The sequence below is a fragment of the Centropristis striata genome, chromosome 8, assembly GCF_030273125.1.
Source record: "Centropristis striata isolate RG_2023a ecotype Rhode Island chromosome 8, C.striata_1.0, whole genome shotgun sequence".
Taxonomy (NCBI): Eukaryota; Metazoa; Chordata; class Actinopteri; order Perciformes; family Serranidae; genus Centropristis; species Centropristis striata.
The window spans coordinates 23,990,947-24,005,772 of NC_081524.1; the positions used below are offsets into that span (position 1 = coordinate 23,990,947).

Sequence of the window (14,826 nt, forward strand, 5' to 3'; positions counted from 1 at the left end):
TATATCATACTTTATCAAAATTTACCATATTAAACCTATATAATAGGTTTTGGTTTGGAGTTTTTTTCCCCACTATCTGTATTATAATTATTCTACATCTCTATAATAACGTGGACAAACACAAGGTACCACTACTCGATAATATAATCAGTTTCACATATACTGTAAACTTAAGACTTGGACTCTGCTGCTATATCACATTATCACATCACTGTCTTTGTGCTGCTGCAACAACCACATTTCTCCGCTGAGGATGAATAAAGGTTTATCATATATTATACTGCATTTGCTTGTTTCAACCCTTAATTGAAGCCAGTATATCATGCATACACTTGAGGGCAATATCCAAACCAGTAACTCTTTCATCACATGAAACTGTCCTATATTTCTTGTGCATCATGATTACACATCTCACTCACAATGTTCAGCCTCACATGTTTGATGTTTGGTGTCTTTAGAAGCTCTGGGAGCTTTACTAGAGTTTAAAATAAAGCTTACTCTCCTAAATAGAGATTAACTCCATGCTAAAATAATGCATTAGATTGCAGCCTACCTTTGACCTGTTTATTCACAATCCACACAGTCAACTGTTCACATATGTATATTTTAAATTGACAATTTACTGTTAACCACTTATAGTTTTGACTCTTTTACCTGTTTGGCACCTTCTTGATAATCTTTGCTGTATACTTTATTTGCACTGTACATATTGGTTCTCCTTGCCACTTTGTACTGCAACTGCTGCAGAACAATTTCCCCTCAGGATAGATAAAGTTTTATCTCATCATGAACTCAGAACATGGTACTTTTTCTGTAAAGCCAACTTCAATAAACACTTCATTAAAAAGCAAAAGTGTGTTGTTTTTTTTAATTCAAAAAATATTCAAACACGGGTAGCAAACCTGCAAGGTGTACCACTGTCCATTGGAGAATCATTCACCAAAATAAATTGGCATTAAAATGTAAGCGGGAAGAACAGATTTTTCATAGAACACATAAAAATTACAATCAAATGACGGCTTATACTGCAGTTATGACCAGTCACCACCACCATAAGCAACCATACCACAGATTATATTTTCATATTTGTTGACACAAACAGTTCACATAGGCTACCAGAAATTGCAAATAATTTAAAAAAAGTGGCAAAAACTAGGTAATTGCATTGAATGCAGTAATGAATGTCATGTGCACAATTAGCAGAATATAAAAATAGATCTCTGGTGAATTACAGCAGTCTCTTCTAACAAAACTGTTTAGGCTGTGTCCTACATTGTAAGAAATGTTTTGGAAGAATGACAAAGACCTGAGTAGCATTGGCAATAACCCCAACACCAGAAAGAGAAATGATCCATTCTGCATTATTGAAGACAATTATCTAAAGTACATATCATTCAATCAAACAGAAACTTTAAGGACATCCATCTTTGGTCTGGAATGCTTTCCCCAACTGACAATCAGAGATTACAAAAAGGCTAATGCACATAAACTTTCTGGTGGATTTTTAGCTCCAGGTGGTATCATACTGGGTCCACCCTGGAGGAGGGGCCAAGTAGATTCTCTTTCCTCTGGAAATGAAACTGACAACCCCTCTGTATCCTGTCCGTGGGACTCCAGACTTCAAGTCATCCATGACTCCCAGGTTTTTGGCCAGCATTTTAAAACTGTCCTTACTCGAGTATTGAAGGCGGAAGGGCCCAGGTCCTTTCAGCTGCCCTTGCTTAACATCTTCATAAGTAACCACAGGAGCACTGTAAACGTCCTTCTTAAAATCTTCTCTGTACGTCTCCTCCTTCAAGTAACTCAGGTCTAACTTGGTGAAAGGCACAAATTCGGTATTCAGTTTGATGTAACGCAGGTATTTGTCATAGAACTGACCCAGACTCACTCCTTTCCGGCCAAAGGTCAAAGTCCGGGAGATCTCTGGACGTATACAGGCACGGTTGCGGCGCTGCTCTGGCTGACGCATCCAGTCGTCCCAGAATGAAGCTGGCCACTTGGGCTCCAGCTCCTCCCACACCTCGCTGAGGAGCATCCAGCCCAGGCCAGGAAAGAAGTCTGTCCTGTAGAGCAGGTTAGCCTTACCAGGATCCACGTAGCCATCCCTGCCATTGTCATTCCAGGCGGACACACACCACAGATTGGGGTCAGATTTCAGGAGTGGCAGCAAGGCTTGGAAGTACTCAAAGAAGTCTGGCGCCACCTAGAGTCGGAGAAGAATAATTTCATTTTGGTTTAAAATGACCCAGGTCAGCAAGAGTAATCAGGACAAACAGCTGTAAGATATGGAACATGTGGATTGTTTTTATATTGATATATAAAATAATAATTATGTAAGGTTATCCATGAGCCTTTTAATCTTTAATACTATAATGCAATTTCACGCCATGAACAGAGAGGGTATGTTTACCTCCAGGTCGTCCTCCACAATCACAACAGAGGAATGAGAAAGGGTCTTGAACACTTGGTTGAGAGCCCAGCGGTAATGCCTGGAGATTTTGTAGTAACCCTGAAACTTCTTGTGTGCAGGTTGCACAGCGATATCGGACAGGTCCGGCTGTTTCAGATGAGTTACTTGAGTCCCATAAGAACGGATCACCTCAGCAGTTTCGGCGTGTCCACAGTCCTGACTCACTATGATTGGGAAAAGCTCTGCTGAAGGACGCAGCTCCAGGAGTTTGTCCAAGCAGCGCCTCACGGTGACCCTGTTACAGGCGATGACCAGGATAGGAATGACAGGCTGACGTGGGGCAACAACCTTTGGTCCGTTTCTGTTTGACGGATCCAACAGCAGATTCTTGATCTGCAGCAGGATTTTTTTCTGCATTTCAAGCTCAGCTTCGAACGTGTCTGGTATTCGGAGCACATCTCCCATATCATTAGTGGGCTTTTCCCCCACTTCACTATGCTCTCGGCCAGGCTCGCCTGGCTGGCTGGGCGGGGGTCTTCCCCACAGCAGAAGCACCAGTATGGCGTTCCAGGTGATAAACAGGAACGTACCACAAAGAATGAGAGAGCCTCTCTTGCGGAGCATTGCACAGAAACTCAGAGGGAGGGAGGTGTTTCAGGAGGACAGGGTGTGAATAGTAGGATGTGTCCTTGTTACAGACAATAGGAATGGGATATGGGAAGGGCAGCCTTTGTACCATCACAAGTGCATAATCAGAGATCTGGAGTCACACTTTGTTGGCTCACTCAAGTTACTGAAGTTATAAGGACACAGTTCAGTGTCAAAGAGGGCAACGATGGATGGAATATGATGACGGACAGAAATCATCTTGGAGTAAAGTTGTGCTTCTGGCAGATCCTCAACTTCCAATATCCTCTTCGATCTGAAACAATAGAAGAACAAAAGAAAAAGAGGAATTAGCTTTTGTTGCCTTTAATGTGCATACAAAGAAACAAATATACAGCTAAAAACAAGGACAACAAAGCTGGGCAAGAGTAAAACATAAACATTTAACTGCTATGCATAGGTACCCCTAAAAACCAGGACTGACGGGCAAAAAATTACCCCAAATACAGACTTATGTACAACCTCAGTTCTAGAAAAGTTGGGACGCTGTGAAAAATCTAATAAAACAGAAGGCAATGATTTACAAATCCGTTGCCCCCTACATTTAATTGAATATCATCCAAATACAGATATTTAAAAAAATAAATATTGCCATTTCTTTCCTTCCTGCAATTTGGATATTGCTCTAGTTCATATTTCGATTCAATTAATTGTATATTGCAGTAGTCCATATTGCAATTTAATTAATTGTGCACACCTTAATGCAATTTTTAAAGCAACCACAATGACTGAAAATTAGTGAAAACAGCAAAATGATAAAAGGTCCTAAGCTGAAAAAGTAAATATTAGGGCTGCAGGATTTAGAAAAAATATATAATTGCAGTTGTGTTATGCTTTACAATATTCCTTTTTTCTCATTTTCATTAAAAATGATCAAAGTATGATTATTTTTTATTGGATAAATATTGTAATTTCCTTCCTTCCTGCAATGTGGATATTGTCTCCATATTGCGATTCTGTTAATTGTGCAGCCCTTAATACATAATTCAAAAAACAACAGCCACAATGACATTTAAAACACAGCAGGACAGCAGTTCAAAGTGTGCTGGAATATTAGACGATTAATACAACACGTCGCTTTAAATAGCTACACAATAAGAACACAGTGTACTTTAAGAAAATAAAGGTTGCAAAAAAAAGTGGCATCAAAAGGGAGGGAAATAATCTGTGTGCAGCAGCATTGTTACATTTAAAAAAAAAATGAAACCAGGAAACCAGTAAGTGTCTATTCCGTAGGAAGTTCATGTGAACTGGAGTGATGATTCACCCAACTGTCTCATATCGATTTTCTCTTATCACCTGTGGCTGCCTGGCTAAAAAAAACGAAAAAACGGGTATTATAAAGAGGGATAAATAACTATAGACAGCGACTTTGTGGCTGCCTGCTGCTCGGCAGACAGGTCAGACCCGACAGACTGTAAATACTGCAGCTTAAAGAAGGAGCGTGTTGAAATTAGCCCTCACCGTTTGTCTTCTTTTTGTGACCATTTCTTCGATGACAACAGGCAAAGTTTACCGACCAGAGGGGAAAAGGACGCTGTGGGGCCGCTGGGAAACTCTTCTCTCGATAGTTTCCCGGCTCTAAAAGCAACTTAACACCCCTTCAGTTTCTCTCGTTTCTCACAAGACTGGAAGAGGAGGAGGACGACGACGAGAAGTAACACGACGACTTCCTGCGTAGCGAGCTAACCACGGGAAGTCCCGCCCTAACTGTCACCTTGAGAAATTACACAACACTTTGACGTGTCTCTGTGGAGCTAATTAACAAAATAAAATCAGCCTTTGATGTCTTTGTAAACATTTATTGTCTGCCGTAGAAATATGTTAATGAAGAGACCCCAGCTGGTGTGTATGTTCTGCTTGAGCTACAGAGAGATGTGCATAATTTGCATCCGTCTCAAGGGGGGAAAAAAGGAAAATGTGTTTTTTTTTTTTAATGCAAGAATATGTTTTTCCTTCTATCAACAGCAGGGGGGAGTCAGGTAATTTGATTAGTTGGTAGATTATAAAGAAATACACCAACAATTCTGAATTAATTAGGTCCCATACTGCAGACTACCACACTGTGAAAATACTGCACTGAAAGTAAAAGTCCTGCATTCATAACTTACTTAAAGGTAGGGCAAATTTTAACAACTTAATATACTGTCATGTGGTTTACTTAAAAAAAGAAAGAAAAAAGAAGTAATTCTTTATGTTAAATCTTGACCCCAAAAGTAACTAAAGCTGTCATCTTAATGTAGTGGAGTAAAAAGTATAATATTTGCCTCAAAGTATAGTGGAGTAGAAGTAAAAAGTTACATAAAATGGAAATACTCAAGTACCTTAAAATTGCACTGAAGTAAATGTACTTAGATACATTCTACCACTGGCTACAACTTATTTGTGCCCAAAGACTAAATAGATTTATTTTTTGAAAGTTTTGAAAGACAATGCAGCAACTTCTCTTCTTTAAATCAATATGCAAAGTCAGGATTTTTTTAAAATTGGGAAACAATTTCCTTAAATTGCAAGTAGTCTTATGGAGACTTAAAGGAACACACCACCGTTTTTTCATATTAAAACATGTTATTCGGTCAAGTAAGACGAGTTGATACAGACCTCTTGCGTCTCAATGCGTGCACTCAATCGCCCTGGCGCGCGGCGCCACTTGGCTAGCACTTAGCTTAGCCCCGTTCATTCATTAGGATCCAAACAGATGGACAGTTAGAAGCGACCAAACTCCTCCACGTTTTCCCTATTTAAATACAGCTACACGAGTTCTGTGGAGAATCTGGAGCATAGATAAGAGCAAAACAACTAAATTAAAACAGGCCTCAAGTACCGAAAGCAAAAGTACTTATTATACAGACTGGCCCATTTCAAAACAATATGTTATATAACTGGACTAAGGCTTCCCTTTAAAAACGTCTTCTTTTTAGTAATATTTTATACTTTCACTGAGTTAAATATTTTACCCAACTTCAGTCCTGATCATAACAACCAATTATTTATTAATTTCCAGAAGTTTAACCCTTTAAATACCCCTGTTGGTATCTAAAAAAACAACAACACAAAAGATGAAGTGTTTTCTGTATACTAAATCCTAGCAGGGGATTTTTTTCTCAGTGTGGGATATGTCAATGATTAGCAACAACATTGGTTTTATTTGATTTTGATGCATTTTTATTTTTTGTGCAGTGTCAGACTTAAAAAAGAAAAGAAAAGAAAAAAAGCTCTCTTTTGTTATTTTAGTTGACAAGAACCTCCCATATTAAAACTGCTATAAAAAACTAAATATTCATATTATAAATTACATTACATAATATTACATATTATTATTTTTCACTTTCATTGAAGTAACTACCAAATATTAAATTATATAAGTATATATATTATAATACTTTAAATGACAGGTTTTTTTGCATCATGCCACAATCGGTAATATATATATTACCGATATATATATATATATATATATATATATATATATATACATATCATCAGGCTTAATAACAATTTACACAAGCTTATGACCTGTACTTACTGGAAATTCCTTGTTCATCCTTGTCCAATATAACGGTGCAATTTCTAAAATGTTGCTCCTGCCCAAGTGTTGTTTCGGTTTATGTTACCTTACTATTTTATTTAATCAATTCATGTTTTATTGATTTGTCGCATTTGCCTTTGTTATAGATATTTCGTTGAATGTTTGTGTGATGTTTGTCATTGGGTGTAAATGTAAAAAAAAATAACAAAGTGGAAACCTGAATACATTCATTCGAGTGTAGCTTTTAAGTATCCTATTATAAAAGTAATCACACTATAATTTGCATTTAATCCTACTTCAAACCAACTACATTCAAAATGGAAACAAATACTCAACTGTAATCAACTATCTTTTACAACCAGTTACACACGAAACAGTCCAGCAGTATTCAAGTAGTGAAAATTAGCCAAACTATAACATTATAAGGCTCCTCATAGGTTCATAAAACTCCAATCATCAGCGGTGAAAAAAGTAGTACCTAAGTAGTAATTAAAGTAAGTAAAAAAACTCCATGCAAGTGAAAATCCAGCCTTAAAGTAAAAGTTTTAATATGAAAAAAATATTTTAATGTTCTGTTAAAACTTATCTCTGAGTAGTTGTCAAATAAATCAGTCTGTAGAGTAAAAAGTGTATAATTTGCCTCTTAAAATGTAATACAGTACAACTATAAAGTAGCATTGAATATTAATATTCAAGTTGGTGGCACAAAACTGTACTTTTGTCCAGTACTTGGTTTAATGTCCTTCTACTGCTGTCAAATGTATATATAGCATGTGATAATGCAGCAACAATTCTGCTGCATAATAATAATAAAGTAATATTACCTGTCATGCCTGAAGTACATTTTGCTTTTACATTTTAGTAAATTATTTAAATTACCTGTTCCACTATTTTGATGCCAGCAATCTTGACTTTCAGCACATACTTAAAAACATGTGGGCATATACACTAAATATTAATATATATTTCCCTCCAAAATATTTCAGTGAAAAAAAAGTAAACATTTAAAAAAGACTTCAACATTTACAGTTTTCACTCAGATTTTGTTTGAATATTTCCATTTTGTGAAACATTATACTTTTACTCCATTCCTTTATTGCAACTGGGTAAGCTTGGAAATAAAATGCACTGCCATTATTTTATTATCCACCAGGAGGCTTTGAATACTCTCCAACTGAAGACTACACATTTTGCATGTGCTTCATAATTTTAGGTATTTTTTTGTTACAGTAATGGTGTCTTACTTTAAAAAAAAAAAGAAAGCTCTAAAAACAGCTGCATGTTTGCTTATATCACTGGGTTAAAGTCCAAATGTGCTTTGTGCTTTGGGAAAGTCAATAAATAAGGTTAGATCACAGTGTGTCTGTTTGGTGAGGAGGCCTTGGACTCTCAGTCAGGTCTGTCCTCTGGGATCATTTGTCCAGAGCTGGAGTTGTCCTCGGAGCAGGGGAAGTCAGTGGGACTGTGGATTTGTCCGTTTTCCTAAAAGAGGACATATAAAATCATTTCATATGATATCTTAGCCTTCAACCCTTGTGCTTCCCTTTAAAAACGTCTTCTTTTTAGTAATATTTTATACTTTCACTGAGTTAAATCTTTTACCCAACTTCAGTCCTGATCATAACAACCAATTATTTATTAATTTCCAGAAGTTTAACCCTTTAAATACCCCTGTTGGTATCTTAAAAAAACAACAACAACACAAAAGATGAATTGTTTTCTGTATACTAAATCCTAGCAGGGGATTTTTTTCTCAGTGTGGGATATGTCAGTGATTAGCAACAACATTGATTTTATTTGATTTTGATGCATTTTATTTTTTGTGCAGTGTCAGACTTAAAAAAGAAAAGAAAAGAAAAGAAAAGAAAAAAAGCTCTCTTTTGTTATTTTAGTTGACAAGAACCACCCATATTAAAACTGCTATAAAAAACTAAATATTCATATTATAAATTACATTACATAATATTACATATTATTATTTTTCACTTTCATTGAAGTAACTACCAAATATTAAATTATTTTTGGAATTATAATACTTTAAATGACAGGTTTTTTTGCATCATGCCACAATCGGTAATATATATATATATATATATATATATATATATATATATATATATATATATATATTACCGATTGTGGCATTATATATATATATATGGTTGTGAGATATGTCAAAAACATTGATTTGATGCATTTTTATTTTTTGTGTAGCCTCTAACAAAAAAAGAAAGAAGTTCCCTAAAACTCCCTTAAAACTGCTAAAAATAGAAAATATTCATATTATTTTTCACTTGACTGACTGAAGTAACATATTTTAATTAATATCAGTCCTGATGATAACTACCAAATATTCATTCATTTTCTTTTCTTTTGACGGCTTGTTTGCATAATGCCAATGGTTTGTGTAAAAATAAAACACATAAAAGTTTAATTATTCACTGTATACTCAATCCTGGGAGGGGATTTTTAAATATTTATTCTCAGGATGGGATATGTCAACGATGAGCAAAAACATTGATTTTGATGCATTTTTATTTTTTGTGTGGTGTCAGATTTAAAAAAAAAAAGGCCACAATAAAACTACTAAAAATATATAAATTCATATTATTTCCCACTTACACCAACTTAACCCACCATCAGTCTCAATCATAACTACCAAATATTAATTCATTTTTACAATTTGAACCCTGTCATTTTTATTTTATTTTTTTTGCATAATGCCTCTGATGTTTACATTTTTTAAAGTACAAAATATATGAATACTTAGGAGAATGTTTAGTGTTCCATAGTAAAGCAGCAGCATCCTTTTGAAAACAGGGAAAATACTATGTTGTTGTTTTATGATTAGAAAGTGGCTCAATTAGGTGAAAATACTTTTTTTAAATACAATTTTTCGATTTAAAAAATGTGGGTTTAATTTGTTTCAATGTTTGTCCTTAAGGGTCTAAATACATTTTTAAAAAATGGAGAGAAAAAGAAAAAGCTCAAAATGTTCCGAAAGATGCACAGGGGTTAATGTTGAAACATAAATGATTTGTCCTCATTTTAAAAGAACCACATGAAGTCTCACCTGCAGGACAATGTTTTTGATGTTTGGCTGCTGTGGCGCATCACCGGGGCTGCTGCTGGACCTCCACAACACCACCAGCTTCAAAAACACAAACTGTGAGAGCAGAGCAGTCAGAGAGCAGCAGGTGCTCTTCAGGGCTGACCAGCCAGTTACCACGAGAGACGGGATTTGTCCTGCGGTTCCCAACAAACATGGGGACGTTATGGACACTTTGAAATATTGTAATTCTCTGGGTTCCTGAACAAATACTTTGTTAGAGATGTGTGCAGCATATGTGTCGTATTTAATCTTTTGAATTATTTGGGAGCATTTGTCCAATCCGGGCAGGTTGGAACTCAGTGTGCGTGCCAGCTGACGCACCAGCGCGTTTTGGACACCATGCACAGCTGAGCGCGCGTCCCCTGGTGATTGCGAAAGTTTTGGGTGACATAATGTATTAATTTCACGGGAATCTTTTCCTCTCAATATGTTGCCATTAACCCGGGACGATTTATAAGCCACAGTCAGACTTGTTCCCACCAGAACGCGGTCTCCTTGGAGGAAAGTCTCCCACGCTGACGCCTGCTTGGACCGGCTGCGCTCAGCTGGAGAGCCTCCGGGCAGCCCGAGGCTGTACGCCGCGGTGGCAGGCCGCTTGGTCTGCGGATTCCTGGTCCAGATATTTCCCCGACATCGGAGGACAGCAGACAAGGCAGAGGCGGAGGGAGTGGAAGCCATGGTGGTCGATAATATCCACAACAGGCAGCTTCTATCTCTCCTTTAGAGTTTCTAATGTTCAGCCTCTATCCAAGCTGACACATAACGTGGATTAGACCAGTGGATTTTGGAGAGGAGGGGGTCCTCTCTGCTCTGGTGTCCCCGACCATATTTGCCTCGATAGTGCAGGAGGGGGCTCAGGTGGGTGTGTCTTCAGGCAGTGGAGGGGAAAGTACTCAGAAGTAGTGACAAGTCAATACTGTGGTGAACGAACCTGCAGCATCCAGTGCAGAAGTATCAGCAGCAGGTGTCCTATTTTAAAATATTCACCTGTGTCTACTCAAGTGTTTCCATTATTTTCCTACTTTCTACTCTAATACAGTCAGGGCCGGCCCTGTACATGGGGGGCCCGGCCCTCAGCAGGATAAGTGTGGGTTCTTCACTGTTTCACACTGGAGAGGAAAACATCAAATACAAACACACTTTTATGCAGCATGACTTCTCATATCTCACCCTGTGTTCATGAGCATTGTTTCTTATTTCCCAAATGTAAATCATTAATAACTGAAAAATTTCTTGCTGGTCATTTGCATTTTATGCAAACATTTTCAAAGTAACCCTAGCTGTTATATCAAGGTAGCGGAATAAAAATTATGTCCCTCTAAAATGTCATGCAGTTGAAATACAAAGTATTATAAAAAGGAAATATTAAAGTTAAGAGGAATATCTAAAATATGTACTTGAGTAAGCACACCTTTCGTCTTTTTCCCACTGTTTTAGGGCATGCAGGAAACTGTGATACAGTTGTAAGTCGACAGTCATGGAAAAAATGATGTCTAGCTATCTGCTCTTATGAGCTAGTTTTGTTGTTATCATTATATTTGTCCAAACAAATGAATCTTTTTTTATCTAGTGCCAGGCATTAAAATGAACAACAAACTGAAGAAAACAAGGGCAGTCTAATCATTTTTTCCATGACTGTAGACTTGTTGGTTTTACCGACCAGTTACAAGTTATTGCACAATACTTAAGCTCATTACTTTCAACGTCAGTATGCAAAAGTTATCCTGTTATTTTTTGCCATGGATTAATGTTTAAAGGCAACGACTGAACAATCAGATGATCCAGGAAAGACAAACATGAAATTTGACTGAACTCATTCATCATTCAGCAGTTTGTTGAGGAGTATTATGATCCATGTGACACCAGACAGGCTTATTGCACACATAACTCTTCACCTCACTGTCAAAAGTGTACACAGCTGACCTTTCTGAATAAAAAAAAATGACACTCATGTTGACAAACAGGTTCATCAGCCTGAACAAGTGAGAGGAGCAGCTGTGTAGGAATTCAGATTTCAAGCTACCCTGTTACCTGTTGTGTTTACACCACTAGAGGGTATCAGGTGTCAGAACAGGGCATGCAGGTCCTGAAGAGGCAGTTAGCAAAGAACCTGTTTTGACTCGAGAGTGTCAGGAAAACAGACAGGAAATCCCCATTATACAACATTAGTGTCCAAATTTGTTTAGAGGTATAAAGGTATCATATTTTTCATGGAAATACTGTGCAATGACCTTTTAAAGTCTCAAAAAATGCTTTATTTAAAGCTATAATGGGGGGAGGGGGGGGGGGTCCATTCATATGAGTGAAAAGATAAAATATTAACATATAAATCATCTATGGCTATGTACAATAAGTTGGTTTATAAACAAGAACTAAAAACCCTGAACTGATTACAAAAATCAGCCTGATACGATCAAAATAAAGTATTTTAACACAGACTTTAGTGCATTTCAACATTTACAGCTTATTAATCATTCTGGACAGTGTCTTTGGAGTATTCCTGCATTTCACAGTGATCACAGCTTGCTCTGCTCCTGTCCCGTTTGCCCTGTTTATCGCCCATGTGCAGCTTTGAGCCGTAGTGTCCTTTGTTTAAAAAATGTTGCTGTCCTTGTTTTCCTTCATTTCTTCACCTCACTGCCTGGATGTCTCACAGTAATTATTTTTTCCTTCACCAAAGAAAGGAGGCAAAAGTTCACGAGTTTTGTGCAAAACCTCCACTTTTAACTCTCATCTGTGCAGCCTGTCCTCCCTCCTTCACTGGGGTTAAGGGCCCGGGGCAGTTCCACCTGGGTGATTGTGCGACGTCTGGTTCGAACCAGGGGGAACCCGGTGAATGGCCACATTGGGGATGATTACAAAGGCCAGAATCCCCACCAGCATGAGCGCCACAGTGATGGTGATGATGGACGCCACCACGATGTAGTAGCACTGGTCCGAGCGGAACAACCTGCGCAGGCGACCTCTGACCCTGCTCGGAGGCCTGCCTACGTTCACCACAGTGGCCGGGGGTATTCCCTGCTCCAGTGCACTCAGCTGGTGGTCGCCCCCTGCTGTCACCTGACCTTCCTGGCTCTTTGTAGGCAGGGAGGTGATATTAGTCTTGGTGGGGCTGGTCGGAGGAGGGTTCTTCAGGAGCAGTTTGCCCTTGCTGCGCTTGAATCGGATGGACAGTGCCCTCTGCATGTCTGGTGGGAGTTTACCTATGATGTCCTGATTGTTGCCAAGGCGGGGCAGGTCCTGGCCATGGGGGAGCTCAGTCAGCTCCCGACACACGGGGCAGCACAGGGTCTTGAGCTCCGGAGAGCTCACGTTGATGCGAGCGAGGCACTCCAGGCAGAAGGTGTGCCCGCACGCCAGCAGCTTGGGGGTCTTGAAGATGTTATCGTATGAGCAGAAACACACGGCACACTCAGTTTCCTCCACATCATCTCCAGGCGGCTGTACCCCCCTCCTGCTGCTCTCTCCCTCTTTCCTGTCCCGTCCCCGGGCCTCCTCGCTCCTCCCCCGTGGCCTCCTCTCCCCCTGGTGCCTGTCCCGTTCTCTCCTCCTGCCTCTCTCAGCTCTCTCCGAGTCGGTACTCCTCGATCTCCTCACCTTTGCAGGCTTCTCCTTCTTCCACATGTCCTCCTTGCTGTTCCTCTCCGTCTGGCTGAGCTTGGGTTTGACGTTGGGGGCCTGCCTGGTCCCGTGGCTCCGGCTGCTTTCGGGCCGGTGTCTCTCCCTGTCATCGCTCATGTTGGAGGGTTGATGTTCGAGGTAGAGGTTGGAATAGGATTTCCCAACAGGAGCTGTGAAAGATTAAAGCTTGGATGAGTTTACTGCTTCCCAGAAACTGGCAGAGCAGGAAAAAGACTGCAGGAATTTACAAGCATAACCAGCATTGCTGTTTCACAGTGATGGAGCAATAAGGCCTAATCTCTTGCTATCTAACATCACTATTGTATTAAAACGCTATCTGTCGATGTCATTCATTCATGCAACATGCATCTGGTTCTTTTGCCTTGATAATGAGTCACTGTATTTGTTTTATAGGCTTTCCTGCACAGAAATCAGCAAACATGAGAACTGCACGACTGCTTCAAAAAGATTTAAGTAGATTTGTGATCAGTGGGTTGAAACCTGTAAAGTAAAACTAAACCAAAGGTGACACTGCTGTGAGACATGGCTTCATTGTTCTGAAATGTCATAGCAAACATTCCATCATACCCATCCATCTTGCAAAGTCAATCATTAACTCGAAGGTAAAAAAAAAAAAAAAAAACTTTCAGGAGGCACAAATAAGAAGCTGGTTTTCTTCAGAATTCAATAAAATATTCATTCTGACATTTGCAACAGGTTTAAGTTTTTTAAAAATAAGTTAAAACAAGTGATGTTTGCCGGCTAAGAGAAGCAAGCAAAAACGTTCTTATGATAAAGAACCAAAAAAGTCAATAATTGGACAGACAATTTGTACACACGCACACACACACAAACCTTCTGAAGTAGATGACTGTTGTATCACGTCGTCAGAGATGAGCTCACACGTAGAATAATCCTTTTGTGTATCAGTGCAGTAAAAACTTCACCAAACTTCATCACTAAAAAGAACTTAAAGCTTTACTCTGGAAGTCTTTAAGTCTCTCTGCAGTACCTGCTATGTTCGTATCTTTCCTCTCATATCTTGTTTTCTAATTGTAACACAGCACTGAACACTCCTCCTCCTCCCCTCCTCCTCGCCACCTCCTCCTCCTCTTTTTTCTCGCTTGTCAGACCAGTTAGACCAGCCGTAGTAAGCCAGTGTTTTTTTTAATTTTGTCTGTGTGCTGTCCGTGTAGATAATCAGGTCAGAATATCTCTCATGTATGCCCATTCACACAGCAGAACCCATATCTCTCATTACTCATAAATAGGGCAGCTCTGTATGTGAATACAGCTGCATTTTCCTATTAGTCGATTAAAAGTAAGAATCACATTAATATTTTTCAGCCTGAGCACTCAGTGTCAGACACAGTGGCTTGAAAGGTCACATGATACACATGGATATGTATGATTTTATTTCCACTCTGTGACTTTGTGTGATATGAATCAAGAAAAACAGCAAAGAGCGTTTGGAAATTTCCACTGTTG

At 38.8% G+C, this 14,826-nt stretch overlaps 3 protein-coding genes across 3 annotated transcripts; all 3 read right to left on the reverse strand.

Annotated features, from left to right (window-relative positions):
- Positions 1-849: 849 nt before the first annotated feature.
- On the reverse strand, positions 850-5,812 carry mgat1a (alpha-1,3-mannosyl-glycoprotein 2-beta-N-acetylglucosaminyltransferase a). The gene is made up of 3 exons (XM_059338889.1): positions 4,541-5,812; positions 2,411-3,332; positions 850-2,203 (listed from the first exon to the last, which is right to left on the reverse strand). Exons 2-3 carry the CDS (start codon positions 3,032-3,034, stop codon positions 1,505-1,507), a joined length of 1,323 nt encoding a protein of 440 aa, XP_059194872.1. The 5' UTR covers positions 3,035-3,332; positions 4,541-5,812; the 3' UTR covers positions 850-1,504.
- Positions 5,813-6,533: 721 nt separating this feature from the next.
- LOC131976025 (uncharacterized) lies at positions 6,534-10,531 on the reverse strand. Its single transcript, XM_059338897.1, has 2 exons — positions 9,679-10,531; positions 6,534-8,087 (listed from the first exon to the last, which is right to left on the reverse strand). Exons 1-2 carry the CDS (start codon positions 10,393-10,395, stop codon positions 7,995-7,997), a joined length of 810 nt encoding a protein of 269 aa, XP_059194880.1. The 5' UTR covers positions 10,396-10,531; the 3' UTR covers positions 6,534-7,994.
- Positions 10,532-12,168: 1,637 nt separating this feature from the next.
- rnf183 (ring finger protein 183) lies at positions 12,169-14,256 on the reverse strand. The gene is made up of 2 exons (XM_059338893.1): positions 14,194-14,256; positions 12,169-13,508 (listed from the first exon to the last, which is right to left on the reverse strand). Exon 2 carries the CDS (start codon positions 13,453-13,455, stop codon positions 12,484-12,486), a length of 972 nt encoding a protein of 323 aa, XP_059194876.1. The 5' UTR covers positions 13,456-13,508; positions 14,194-14,256; the 3' UTR covers positions 12,169-12,483.
- Between the last annotated feature and the right edge of the window lie 570 nt (positions 14,257-14,826).